Below are 15,466 nucleotides of genomic sequence, written 5' to 3' on the forward strand. Positions count from 1 at the left end.
AGACAGAGCTTTAGTTAGGATATTACACATTTAAATTTGAGATTTGAGCTGAACACATGGCAACAGTTTCAAATAGTTCACCATAGTTGTGTAAAATATGAATACAATCTATGTAAAATGGCGAAAACATGCCTTTATTCATGGGCCAGGTGTGACCTATGAAATGATGGATAAAACCAACAAACAGGAATGTCTATTTTTGTCTAATAGCAAATAAGTATACCTGAAGCCATAAAGCATGAATTGATTTGTAACACCGATGCAATCAAGACTAAAGCAAATAAGCGTATTTCCCAAATTTCCTTTAAAATTAGATACATGTACTAAAATTTGTACTTCAACTATAGTGAGGTCAGAATTTTGAACACTAACTGAACAAAAATGACAGACCCATGCCATCTGGAGAAAAGGAAATTAGATTGAGGCAAGACTCATGAAAAATGACTCAACAAATCTTTAACACATAACTCAACTCACATTTCGTTTATTTGAGTATGGGCAGATGTTTTCTATAGTAAATGAATTACTATAACTGCATACAAAGACTGTAGTCATGAAGTGATATATTGCACAAGACACATTAACATCTATAAGTAAACTACTGATGTCACTGTATACTACGTGGAGTGCTGAGAAATCCCTGATGTGGGTCACAAGGGGTATAAATAAACTCCCAGCACTGCACTGGATGTGTTTCCATGGTCCCAGTGCTGCTCATAAATAAAATCAGCCCTAAACGAACGACCCGTATGTTCCCCATGTGGCTCTCTCTCTCATCAGGGTTTGTTCACTATTCCCAGAAGATTAACCAACCTCATCCAAAGGCCCTGTGGGGCTCTATGAGCCCCTGAGGCACAAGTTCACTGTTTATATTATGACTCATGCCCACTGGTTCACTAGCAGCAGTCATGGCGGAGTAAATGATTGGGGCAGTGTGTGTGTGTGTGTGTGTGTGTGTATGTGTGTATTTCTCCAGAGTAGGAGTTGGTTCCAGGAAAAAATGCTGACTTTTCCACAAATCAGGCCAAAGCCAGAGCAGAACTCAACCACCGCAGCCCACACAGCACTGAGGGTCTCACATTCATCTCTAACAGGATGTTATACTTTACTGGCATTGATAAATTCTCTACTCCCAGCTCCTTGTATAAAAGAGAGTAAGGTCAAGTGAGTGTGACCTTAGTTCAATTGTCCAACCTGTTTTGTCTGAGAACACCCGCTATGAAAATATTCTTTACCAACCAATTATGCAAAGCAATTTAACGTGCCATTAACAGCCTGGGAAATCCCAAGTTTTAAATCGTTGATCACTTATTGTGACTGAGTCTTGATGCTGTAACACCTGAATCGACAGGTGTGAGTTTTTAAGAGAATCTGCTACAGTATATTCTGCGAGGCCCCTGTGGTCGACAATCCGATTTTGGTGGCTTAAGGAAGGGAAAACAAACACAGGTGAAAGGGCAAAGTTCAGCGAGAGAATGCCGAGTGATGCACCTTGTGTGTGACACAAGAGTATTTACAGTCTAACATAACCACGCCCCCTTCTCATGACCTTTCGGCTGACCCCATTCCAACATGGTTGGAGGAGAATGTTAACATGCGTGTTCCCACCTCACAGCACAGCATGCTGAATAAGACTAGGAACTGGAGCAACAGTGCTAGGAAGCAAATGAAATCCCTGTGGTCTGATATCTGCTCTCATTGCTGTCATAAGTGATAGCTCAAGCCGAGGAGCTAGAGAGTGGATAGAGGACAGAGCTGTCAGCATGCAGAAGGGATGCCAGTAAAAAACAGGGACAGTTAAGACCAGAAAGCCCCATGACAGGCCTGGATTGAAGAGCACGATCACCAGGAAAAGCAGCTGCATTTAACTCTAGAATATCTCAAATAATAAAGCATTAGCACATTGAACTTTATAATGTCACGTTAAGGTAAACAGCAGTAAATTAGCCACATATGGAGCCATTATTTGTCAGTCAGTCATCAGAGATTAAAGAGATAAATATAACAAAAATGTTACATTTCATACAAATCATATGAGAAAAGGTATTTTTTATTCTAAAGGTTGCCTTAAGTAAGGTTGCCTTAAGTCCTTGTTTTATCTGACAAACAGTCCTAAGCCCCAAAATATTCAATGAATTATTAAAGAACAGTAGCAAAACCAGAAAATATTTACATTTGAGCTCCATCTGGCCCAACTGGGACCACTCAATTTCTGCCATTTTTGTTTGAAAAAAAATACTTAGACAATTAGTAAATTACCAAAACTGTTTCTGATTAATTTTCTGTTGATCGTCAAAGTGACAAGAATGAAATTTTGTTCCATACAAGACTGCGGCTAAGTTAATAAACTAAATATCTCATCCCAGTTTCCTCATATTAACCGTCCTCTCTACAGTTGTCTTCCTTTCAAACACACTACGTTAATAAGTAATAAGACAAACTCTGCTTGCAGACATAACCAACGTGTAGCCATAGGATCAAACAGCTAATTGTTCATCTGTAGTATTAGAGGGCACAGTCTGTTTTATCGGGGAGTTTTCTCTATCCAAATCTAATGTTTCTCCAGGGCAAATCCTTGATAAAGTCATTGAAGTGTTATCGTTGAACACACTTTTATAAGGCTCCAGTTCAAAAGTGGGCAGCTGGTTTGGTAACTGCCAATGTCTTTCAACCTGGCAGGTGTACTAACAAAGCACCAACAGACAGCGATTCATCTGAGACATCAGTACACCCTTCAGCAAGAATATACTTACACATACACAAAGCTTTGATCCGTAACTAAACATGACTAAACAGGTTTGGGAGGGACCTCATAAAGCCATTGTTGTAACAGCAGTCAACGGCCTCTCTCAAAAACAACAAAAGAAAATCACTGAAGGCTCAGGTAGGTGGAGCCGAGACTTGTTCGCATCTTTGCACTGCGACATGTCCGACTGGCACAAAAGCCTGTGCAACACGATGCAAATTGAAGGCCTCCCACGCTCTCCCAAAGTAATGAGGGTTAATCCCTTTGCAGCTGTGAGTAAGAACAGACACTTCAATCAGCAGGCGGCAACATGGCAGCGTTAAACTGCACAGAAAAGCCCAGTGGCACCCTTGACCGGTCACGTCACAACGGACAACGGCTGACAGGTTTCAAGGTTACACATGAACGTGACTAATACATAGGGTAAACATGCTGCACGTGAAGCTGTGTGTGAGCCCGCTGAGTTAGTAATATGATCTTTTCAGATCAAAGTATCAAGAATATTAAAGCAATAATGCAAACATGAGCATAAACAGAGCAGACTTAAGTATTGAAAAATATCTTGTGATGCAATAATTTCATTGAAACTTTTGTTGCATTTGTGAGAAAAAGACATAAGGAAAATACTCTTCTAGTATCCAGCTACTTTGCTTTGACACTTAAAAGTCATTCTCTGCTTCTTTAACCTTTAAAAGCCACTTCGCTCCAATATCCTGCGACCTGCAGCTCTCTTACCTTTCCTCTTGTGTTTTCTCAAACGCCAGAATACAATCAGGGTAACTAAGTGCCCCAAAACCACCAGGGCGGGGAGAGTGGGTCCTGGGGGGCTCACAGCCATTTGTTGGGACAGAGAGATAAGGTAGAGGGGATGAGGGGATGAGCGTGGGCAGTGGTGACAGGTGGGGCCTTCACTGGGAGGGGGGAAAAGGGAGTGGGACGGCGTGGGTGTGGTAGGGACATTTTAGAAAAAAAGACACTTCGAGCAGGAATTCCAGCTATTTTCCCCACCCTGAAGCTATTGCTGAAATCTTCTTCTTGGTCTGCTTCTCCTGATTGTTCAGCTGTTTTCAAACCCATATAATACTTGCCTGACTCTACTCTCTGAATGTCTCTTTTCCAGAACACTAGAAGAGCAAATAATTGTATAAATATTTTCAAAATCCAAGTTTAGCTGTTATCTCTATTTGACTATTCCATTATGCATTTCTCTGTTTCAATTGATGCAGTTTAGCAGGTTAAAAAGGAACTATATCGTATTTTCATCTTATCTGATTATTCTCTGTGACTCTTCCCATCTTACTGCAACAACATGTTATCAACCAGGATGTGATTGCTATCTGCATTCTTGGCTGATAAGTAATTCTGGGAGCATAGAGTCAAACCCCACAAAGCAATGACAGGCCTTAATAAGCCCTCGGTGAGTACAATCTGTTGTCTTTGTTTAATCTAGATTGAAAACACTTCAACATGGTATTACTGTATTATTAAATGCATTTTATTGTTTCATTTAAAAAAAACACAACTAACTAGGTGACAAAGTGCTGAAAATGTCATAAAACTACAACTATAAAAAACCCTATCATTATCTTCAACGCAGGAACAAATACAAGTTAGCACATGTATTAGGATGGTACTGCACTATAGCAGGTGGTCTTAGTTTTACAGCAATCTAAAATAGCCCAGACAGGCTCATATGGCTGTCTCTCACACACACACACACACAAACTAAAAAGTTTGGGTAATACTTTCTGACACCCATGTCTATAATTCATTATAAACATACTTATAATGCGTTATAATCTGCTTGTAGTACTATCATTATAAAATGATTATAATGTATTACAACTATGAGAGTTATAATACACTATGATCCTTACAAAAAATGTCAGTAAGCGTATAATTTGTTATGATCATTGTTATAAAGCATTATGAATATTCATGAGTGCTTATAACTATAATCATATGGTGCAGATTACAACACTTCATAAGTATGTTTATAATGCTTTAATCACCTGGGCGTCATAGACAATGTTACCAAAAGTTTTGAATAAAATACACTCTTTACAAGTTGTCTCTCATTGTTTATGTCCATTAGATGTCAGACTGACAGGAAAGACACACACTAGCAAGAGGAGGGGGTGACACTGCCCTCTGCCCTCACCCACTTCCATCTACATACCATCAAATAAAGGAAAATATAGAAGGCAGCCAACCTCACTCATAATTCACATCAGTCACATTGTGGACAGGCTTAAATATGGAATACAATCTGTGCTGCAGTGGCTGAAGGTTGCTGTTTGTTAAATGTGTATACGTGTACCTCTGTTGTGTTAGTGTGAGTATGTGCACCAATCGGGAACACAACAACACTCACACGGCGTGTTTGCCAAAAGCACAACGACAGCCGGCAGCCAACAAACAGACAAACACAGTTAGACATGGACACGCCACAGCAACCCCACTCTGGTGACCTACCAGGTATGATCTTCATCTAAGAGTCGGTACAGAGAGGAAGAGGAGGACGAGGGCGAAGAAAAAGAGAACTGGATGGAGGGGGAATGAAGAGGACAGGAGAGGCTCCTGTTTGTTTGCTCTGAACTGCCTTGTTTCTCCCTTGTGTTGAATTTTGACAGGCTGTGCCTGCTGCTTGGATCCGTCAGCCTGCTCTCCCGTAGACAGGGGAGGAGGGACAACACGCCAAGCCTAGTGAAGGGGGCAGGGGCGAGGGGCTCGGAGGACTGAGAGGGGTGGGTGTTCTGGGGGAGAGGGCTGGAGCTGACTAAGGGTTATAAATATCCACCAGAGCCAGATGATCACACACTGTCACAGTTAGAAACTGATGGAAGCACTCTGGCGGGACATTTGGCTACACTCGCCCCCTAGAGAGACCTCCACAAATACAAGCAGGCCCACCCTCTCTCTCTTCCTCCCTATCTTTCTTTGATGATGATGATGATGGTGGTGGTGGCAGGTCTATTCTGTGATATTAAGTCACAGCTCTCAGCCAGAAAACAGATCTCAAGTGAGAGTTCTCTGGGGTACAACATGAGTCACATAGTCCTATGCTAAAGTCATCATTTCAACATAATATCGTCAGCAGACATAAGTATATAATTATTTTACCACAAGAAGCATTAATATCATACAGTACATAGTACTCATTGATACAGCATGTGATACAATATGTGATGTAATGTAATATAGTCACTGAAAACATTTGGTGCTGATTTTCTCACTTCCAATTTTTTTTTAAAAAATAGGAATTTTAGCTTATTCTACTGTTCCCCTCATGATACATCACTTATAAGAGTGAAACTCGGTGTCTGACATTCAAACTGTAAATGAGATGGGGTAAACTGGATATGCACAATGGCATTATGGGAAAATGCACTATCAGTAACATTAAGTGGACCAAAATAGCAACAAAGCCAGTGCATACGAAAACTGAGAGCCAGCACTGATGGAATATTTATTAAATCAAGTTGCCTCACGCAGAGTTTAGTGAGGGTCAGATTGAAAGAGAGTTTAGCATGCCTGGAGCTCTCAATGTTCATCCCCTATTGCTTTTGGGATCACAGCAATGCACAACATTCTCTAAATATAGTTGGTTTTAATATATGCATATGGCATTGTGAATTGCAGCGTTGACAACCAGTTCCATTTCTCTGTAATGCCGAAAGCAATTCCGCAACAGCGTCTGGAGAGTAGAGTTGGGAATGTCTTCTCTCACGAAACGTGGACACTATAGATGGACATCCTATGTGAAATGAAGGCAGCTATATCGAGAGACCATGTAGGGGATTTACAGGAGATCGTAGAGAATTCCTCCATGAACATCCTCACGAACTCCTGAACTTAACAGGCGCCTGAGCCCCACGCACATATCATTCATGTTAGCACACACAAAGCCGAAAGGTATTCTGAGCTTGTGCCCAGAGGGAAACACCTCATGTCTCAATCTATACCCATATAATGCAGAGGCTCCATTTTGTAAACCCCGCTCCCCCACACTTAACAATCAGTCTCGACTGAGCAGGTGGTGAGGTGTCTCTTGAGAAAACACAACATAAAGTAAGGGTCAAAATGTAAAGGTCAAACATTTGAGTGAACTTCAAAATAAGGTTAAATGCACCCTACAGAACACATGGAGGCTTTATAGAACACTCTCAAATAAAGAACTATTCCTTCAACTCTCTCACAAAACTGAAGTGGTGTTAGTCAGCCCCAGTAATAAGGCTCAACGTGTACCCTGGGAGATGACTAACGTCATAACCATCTTGGCCAAACCCTCAATATATTCCACATGTTATCGATCTCTCTGTGCTTCCAGGGTTTGGCCTAGAGTGAGTTAACTGTTATATTGCTACAGCAGATGTCTTATTCTATGTCACTGTACAGCCTCTTCTTATTATGTTGCAACAGGCTGACATTAAACTTGATATCGAACAAACACTATGTGCTCGCCAACACGGTAGTCCAAACTGGCAACTAAAACTTTTATGTTGGAAGATCACACAGCAGCAGCTCATGGGACAGGATTATGTTTTGGTTGCGCATTACACTGGTGTACACTCTAAGTTGTTTTCTTCATCCTGCCCATTGAGCATTTCACAGACAGTTCAAAATCAGTCCAGCTGAGCACATAACTTTTATAATATCAAATTGCTGTTTTGGATTGATATCATAAAAGTAGTGACTACAGGCAACAGACGTCCTTCTCAAGTTTGATTCTAACTGCAGACTGTTGTGTCAACATCTATTCATTGTCAAAATGTTTGCTTAGTGTTCTTATGAAATGTAGATTGATATGTTCTGACAGATATGATGAGTCCAATAAAACATCAGTTATCAGTTATATAACGCTTATTTCACAGGTGGAGTCAGCAATAAAAAATAAGACATGACAGCTAAGGTCATTTACTTTGTTCTGAGCTAAACATTGCTGGTGGCCAGTTCAGAGGAAGAAACAGCAGCGGTTTCTATTTAAGCTGTCAACTCACAACACTGGCTATTGTAGGGCTGGGCGATTTAAACCAGTATAAATAAATCATGATATAAAATTTAAATTGGTAAGAAAATTAGAAACTTGGATGGAACTGTGGATAGGACACATTGCCTGACAATGCAAAACAGCCTATCAAATCACAGGAACAAAGCTATTTGTAACCAATAATATGGTAGTATTTTTAACAGCACACACCCCAAGCACGGTTAGTTGACTTAGCTGAACAAACCTTACCAATATTTAAAGTCCGACTCGCAACAGAGTGGAGCGTATAATGTAAACTCTGACCAAAACATGTGCCAACTAAAATGGGAAATACCACGAACTTGTGTCATTACCTGAAACACTGTCGCCCAATAGCAGACACAGAGTACAAGCATTTACAATTACAACCAGCAGCACACCGAGCAGGGCGCTGCTCAGAAAAAAGCCCCAGCAACAAACTGACCTGTTGGTGTTTTCTAGCATTAGACCATACAACATAAAAACAAAAAGACATTCAAACATAACACATGCTGTTGCTTTTTTCTTGCAAAAGGCTTGATTCGAGAAGCTAATGAAAGTAATGGACCCGAAAGCTGAAAGAAAAGCAAAGAATGTTCTGACTTTGCACTTTTGGAAATCAAGTTTGTGTACTTTTTGGCGTCCTGTAATGCTTGAAGGATGTTGCACAACAAAAAGTTTACATTGAGAAGATTTAAGTTTATTTTTGAATAATTTCTTAACTGGAATTGATTTTCTGTTTGCAGCCCATACAATTCTTTGTCATTTTTCACATTCTCAATCCACTTAAAGGAAATCCTAACAAAATTTTAAGTTTAAGGGAACTTTGAAGTTCAAAATTATTAACTTGATTCATATCGTGATATATATCAATATCAACTGTTATCATGATAACATTTTTTGCCATATTGCCCAGCCCCAAGCTCTTGATAGATATCATGAGTCTGAACATTCATTATGTACCCCATTCTGGTTTTTCTACTCAAAAAGTAATTCAGGCCCTCAGATTTGAGAATGGTCCGGGTGAGTCACCATAATGAAAGACACAGAGCTGCAGCACGCTGTAGCTGTTCATTTAACCAATCGCACAAGTATGCACTGGGCATGATTTCAGAGATGAAAACATAGAGGTCCTCAGTGGCATGTCTGGGATGTGATTTAGCCTAATTGCCCCTGGTGCCATGTGTGGCCAGTGTTGAAACAGTTTCTCAAGCATTTCGTACAAAAGTGCTCGCTGCACAGCTTTTGTTCAAGCATGTTCTCCATTCAACAGAAAATCAAAAGTGCCACACACAATCACAATCTGTTTCCCTGAAATCTAAACCAGTTTCAAAGCCCTTGTTTTGAAAGACACATTTTTGTGGCATAAGTCAGCTTTTCAAATACTTTCCTTCAAATACTTTTCCTTCTTCCGGCTTTCCACATAACTGATGCAATGCGATTGAGAAACAGAAAATGCATGATAAAACAAGTCTATCTGCGTAACTGCAACTACATCCCAGGGTGTCACCAAGTCTGCTGACAGCTATTTAATTAGCTGACATACCAAGAATACCTGACTGAGCTGGATCACAGCACTACACATGGTATCTCTGTAGAACACTGCATTGCCACTACTCATCTTATCTGAGGTCAAATTAGATGGAAACTGCTTTGACAACCAAAACTGAAACAAGGTTTGGTCACTATATGATGTGAAATTTGCATTACTTTGAGTTTTAACAAAACACATCTGTTGTATAGCAGTTGTGGTATTTGGTCTGTGTCACAGATGACAATGGTTGTTAATGGACAGCAGGTGTCAGCAGTGGGGCACCAAAAACTGTGGTCATCTGACAGACTGACACTGCTGTGTCCATATCTGATAACTTCACACAACAATCAGAACTCAAAAGTTAAAAGTAAAAGCTGCTCACAGTTCCAATTATTAGCACTAAACAGAGTTCAGGTACTTATAGATGTTGGATCAGTAGTAGTACTTGAAATAAAGTTAGAATGAAGTTTAAAATGAGTTGCACGTGTTGTTTACAGTATATGGGAGTCACTATAGTTTTTATCTAACTGCAAAAGGGACTTATTTTCCTGATGAGTACCACAGATTGAATAAAGGAACCAGGCTGCTAATTGGATCCAGATCTTCTGTCACGTGTGGAACCAAACAAACACACCCATGGAGCTGTGAGCAAGCTATTCCAACTTCCTGACTCTTTGTCTATTGCTCACACCCACAACAGACAACGCCCATGTGAAGTCCTTGCTATACACCCTCCTAGGGTTACTAAAATTCACATGACAGTTATAATTATATCTTATTTCACTTTTGAAAGTTGTGACATATCAGACCATCCAAAATCTGGAGTCACATGAAAATGCATCATGATTTAAACACTGTGAGTTTCAGTTCAGCAGAGCCAACTACAACATCAGATAGCACCTTTTTCTGGATTTTCTGGAACTAATTTTTTTTCCAAATCCAGTGAAAGAAGGCTGGCTTACAGTACTGTTTTCACATTGTCCGCATAACTCCCATATCCTACGCATACCATTACATAATGGCATGCAAGTGGGCATGCTTATCTCTCATACAAGACAGGCTGAAAGGAGAACCAAGAGCAAAGCCACAAAACATAAAACAGTGCCAAGAACACAGTCTTTCTGGAGCAAAGATGAGAAGTGCTCCCAAAAGCACCACACCTCCTTCACTTAGTATGTCTGGCTTTAACTCACGGACAACTATCTCTGCAGGGAACAGGCGAGGCTGAATCTCAGCAAACAGCCCCACCTTGTTGGAATGACTGCAGATCTGCATAATCTTATTTGGCAAACACTCAGAGATGGCTACAGAGATGTTTTCACATAAACAGAGCTCATCATCCAACAGAACTGGAAATCCCCACCCAAAAGTGCGATTTTTTTTTCTTTTTGAGTTTGATTTGTTTAATGGAAAGATAATTGCCACTGATGCATGTAAACTGTAAGGGAAATTGCAGGTAAGGTTTTATTTGGGCCTTAATTCTGCTACTTAGTGTTGAATATAGTCTTTTTAAAGTACGACTTTCACCTGCAACTAAGTGTGAAAGAAGAATCAGTGACAGAAATAATGCCTGTGTGAGAACTAACAGTGTCTCAAATATGACAGTGTTATGACAGTGTCACTGATACTTCATCTATTTTAACACACAGATAATTAAATTACAGTCACATCTAAATGGATTCTTCTTGCCAACTCACTGAAACTATTCTTAAAGGGAGACTGTCTCTTGTCCACATCACAAAGTAAGGCTGTGCTCTGTAATATGTAACTTCAAGCTATAAACTATAATCAAAGCACCCCAAATAATACTTTGGAAGAGATGTCTAAGACAGACAATTACAGTATGGCCATGTTCTTTGAGTATGAAATACTATAAGTACATGACAATGTGAAAGAGCACAATAGAGCTGTCATCAAATACCCTACCTAAGACCTCCCACACTTCAAAGAAACGTGGAAACGTAGATCCAAGAGCAATTACATCACATGCAGAGAGAGAGAGAGAAGACAGGACAGGACAGGAAGTAGGTTAATTGGCACGCTCTCAAACAAACCTTCTACGAAGTTAGGCCATGTCTTCTCCTCTGGGTCCTCAAGAGAGTGGTCCCAGTCTGACTCAGGTGAGGCTCCTTGCACCCTGGCCCCCGCCGCCCCTGACAAAAGTGCTCTCTCTATGGCGATTGCTTCCAGAACATCCAAGTCCAGTTCCTCTCCCTCCCCTTCAGTTTGCACAGGTGGAGGAGGTGACTGCTCTCCAGTTGTCTCAGGACTAATAACTTGCTTCACCTCAACTATCTCCTCAACCACTACAATTTTCCTCCTCATGGCGGCCTCGTCTAATTCAGAGCTTAAGGACTCACAGGTGTCCTCAAGGTGAGGCTGGGTAGCTGCGGGTGTGGAAGTGGCAGAGGGTGTGTCCTCCTCCAAGTCCCTCTTCTTCTCTTCCTCCTGCTTTAAGGCCTCAGAAACAGAGAGCCTTTTCTCTGTGCTGCGCTCTGCTGCCTGAGTGGCCGAATGTTGTGCAACTCTGAGAGGCTCCTCTTGCTTGACGAGGGGGCTGGCCTGTGCCTGAGCTACAGCTGCCTCTGCTGTTACCGCTGGTGCTGCTGACGCTAATTCTCCGGCTGCGGGTGCTTCCCTCGCAGTGAAGGATGTTTTTGGTTTCGGAACCTCCCGCTTGATTTTTTCTGCAAAGAGCGGGGCTGGCTCCACCTCCCCTTTGTCTGTTGGGGCCTCAGAGAGCACAGCTGCTGCCTGCCTGGTTTCCTCACTGCACATTCTTTCAGGAGTCATCTTTGGAGAATCACTCATTTCTGCCAGTTCAGAGGCCATGACAGGGCTGTCTTTAACTGTGGCCTTGGGCAATGATGTAATGTCAGTGGATGTCTCTGCTTCAGGCAAAGAGACAGGCTTTATGTTTATGGTCTCTGGTGCTTGAGCCTGCTTTTTCCCTTTCCCTTTCTTCTTAGTCTTTGAAGATTCCTCTGCAGCTTTGCCTGCGCTTATTAGGGATTTGGACTCAACTGTAGGTTTCTGAGATTCTGACAGTGGTGCAGGGGTTTTCTCCTCAGATTTAGAGCTCTCTTGTATGAGTTCCACTTCAGTTGTTTTCTGCACCATCACTGTTTCCACTTTAGTAACAGTCATTTCCACAGATTTCACTGGCTCCATGTGGGGCAATTTAGCATTTACCTCGGCCTTGGAGTATAATGGTCCCTGTGTGGTTTTGCTGACACTGCTTTCTTCAACCTTCTTAACTTGTGCACTGTCTGGAAGATCCACTGGGGGCACTGCAGAGGTCTGACCTAATGGTAGTGATGTCTCTGTTTGTTTAGGGACATCCCTTATTTGCTCCCTAGCAATATTTATTTTAGCATCAGCCTTATTTTTTTCTGCAGATGATGGCCCTTCAGTCTTTATGCTGGCAGACATGGTTAACAGCTCTGAGGTAATCACTGATGTGGGTTGGAGGGTATCTTTTGCCACCTCCTCACGGGTCTTGTCTTTAGATATTTTTTCCTCCTCCACCTTTGTATCAGGTGGTCCCTCAGCACTGATATTCTTGGGTTTCTCGCCTTGAGATTTCTTTTTCTTTCGTTTTGATTTAGAACTTCCCTCAATCACTTGTTTGGTCTCTATAACCACCTCTGTGGAGGCACCATTTTGACTGAGCTCAGGAGAAGCAGCATCTTTTTGCACTAATGTGGGAACTTGTACTGAAAGTTTACGGGCCTCTTCTGGTGCTATTTTTTCATCTTTGACATGAGGCATCATTGTCGGTTTTGCATCTCCAGAGCTGGCCATAGATGTTGAGAGAGTTGTTGTACTAATGGTAGTTTTAACTTCAAGTATTGAGGTCTCAGTCACTGTAGTAGTTTTCTGAGACACTTCTCCAGTTTTAGACTTTGCTGAGAGATTCACTGAGGTCAATTTAGCATCAGTGGGCTCCTGAGTCACTTTAACTTTGGAGATTTTCTCTACTGCATTAGTGGACCCCACTGGTTTGCTCGCAGTACTGTCAGGTTGGGGTTTGGGGGTCTCCTGAGTGATGGTCATTTTGGCAGTTGTCTTGGACTTCTCAAGATCTATTTTCGATTCAACTGGTGTCTTCATTTCTGCAGGTTTAATTGATTCCTCATTAACCTTTGCTCTCTTAAGCTTCTCTTCTGTGACATCTTTATTAACAGCTTTTGTGATGACAGGGGTAGCAGTGGCAGGATCAGTAAGGAGTTTAGTGGTTTCCTGAGTGGATGCCATTGTAATAACTGCTTGGGGCTTCACTTTACCAGTTGCCGTTTCAGTTGTAGTCTTAACCTCTGCGGATTTAATTTGATCCACAATCACCTTTTTCATTTTCTCTTCTTTGACCTCTGTATCAGGAAGCATTGAGATAACTGACTTGCTTGTAACCATTTCAACTGGCTTCATGGAGGCTTTTTCATCAACAATCTCAGGCTTCTCTTTATTTGTCTTGCGAGTAGAGGGTTCAGCTGGCATCTTTGATGTTGTAGCACCTGTAGCCGCAGCAACAGCAGCCACAGCAGCCACAGCTGTTATGGAGGACACTGATGTCAGAGTGGTCTGTGATACATCCTGTTTCAAAGCTGCTTTTGGAACAGGGACAGAACTTGGTGCTTTCTCCTTTTGGACTTCAGATACTCTTCTCTCCTGTGATGTTGTTACTGCCCTCTCACTGCTCACATCAGGCTGCTGACGAGAGACTCTTTTCACCCTGCTCTCCTCCATCATCGTTGCTTCACTTCTGAAGCTGTTCCCCTTCCTAAACAGAGGCTGAGGCTGGTCCTCCATTTCCCATGATGCTTTTGGCCTGACTGGTTCTGCAGCTAGTGGGCGACCCCTGAACCTGGGGGTCCTATCAGAGTAGCTCTCTCTTTCTCCAGGACCCATCATCTTATGGCGGTAGCCTTGACGCTCAGCCAGTGCCTCTTGGCTCTCTGCTTCACCCCGGCGTCCTGGTTTGGGAACATAAGATGTTGGACCTTCAACAGATTGGACCCGTGCAGCTCGATGGGCAATGGCAAGAGTGGCAGCTGGCTTCCTAACCCTCTGCAGGGAGGCAGGAACAATCTCAGGGGGCAGGCGGAGGTAGTCACGCAGGTAAACAATGCCCTCATTAGTGAGGTACCAATAAAAATGTCTCCAAGCAAATGTCTCCTTCACAAAGCCCCGAGACTTCAGAGACCCCATGGCACGGATTACTTGTAGGTTGCTCACACCTTGTATCTCAGGATGCATGGTCTGAGGTCTCTTGTCCTTCTTGGCCACCATGACACCATCTCGAAACAGGATCTCATAGATGGCCCTCAGGTCCCGCAGGGGCATCAGCATTCCAGCAACCATTGTGCTTTATGTCAGTATAATCTCTCAAAGTAAAACTAAAATGCACAACATCAAAGGAAGATAAATTAGACAACCTCACTTCTTGTTGTGTGAAAGAATCCAGTGGCAAAACCAGCTGTCACGTGCTTCTCAATTCAATTAAAAAAAATGAAAGAACAAATTCTTGTAATCTCTCTTCTTACTTTCTTTTCCTCGTGTTCTTGCTGATCCTTTGGTTATTGTGAAGAAAAAGAATATTCCTCTGTGAAACTGACTTAAACAAAGTCAAAAGTACTGTCCCCCCTAAATTCAGCGTGGCTGGGAATGAACAGTCTCCGTTCTGCCGAGATGGCAATGACAGAATGGAAGAGCGGGAGCGTGTGTGTCAGAGAGTGTGAGAGAGAGAGAGTGAGGCACACTTCTCAGTCCGGCTCCTCCTACCTTCTCTCTCTATTTCTTAGGAAAAAACTGGCATGGAAAAAAATTCTCACTAAAGTAAATAGTACAGCAGGAAGTAGGAAGCAAAGGAAACCCTGTCTGCAATGAAATGTTTGAAATAAAGAAAGAGCAATCTTAAATGAATGGAGTGACACACCTATGAAGTGTGTTTGAGCACATGCTCTGTAGCTCTGTGACTTTTACGGAGACGCCCACCCTCAAATGAAAGCACACGCCTCCTTTATAATGCACACACACCTCTAAATACACCACGGCTGGCTGACACAACACCCTTTGGCGTGTTACACACACACTGGCCCAATGAATGGGCTGTCCTAAACAGAGATAAGTTGTAAGAAAAAAAGACAACTCTGCAGTAACTTGTTTTGCATTCATGTAG

At 42.0% G+C, this 15,466-nt stretch overlaps 1 protein-coding gene across 1 annotated transcript in view; it reads right to left on the reverse strand.

Moving 5' to 3' along the window:
- LOC137190678 (plectin-like) overlaps positions 1 to 14,967 on the reverse strand; it is a 65,660-nt gene extending 50,693 nt beyond the window's left edge. Inside the window, exon 1 of the mRNA XM_067600201.1 lies at positions 11,343 to 14,967. Coding sequence (XP_067456302.1) covers positions 11,343 to 14,649 — 3,307 coding nt within the window. The 5' untranslated portion in view covers positions 14,650 to 14,967. The remainder of the gene's footprint in view (positions 1 to 11,342) is intronic.
- Positions 14,968 to 15,466: the final 499 nt, after the last annotated feature.

This window comes from Thunnus thynnus, chromosome 10, assembly GCF_963924715.1.
Source record: "Thunnus thynnus chromosome 10, fThuThy2.1, whole genome shotgun sequence".
In the NCBI taxonomy this organism is placed as follows: domain Eukaryota; kingdom Metazoa; phylum Chordata; class Actinopteri; order Scombriformes; family Scombridae; genus Thunnus; species Thunnus thynnus.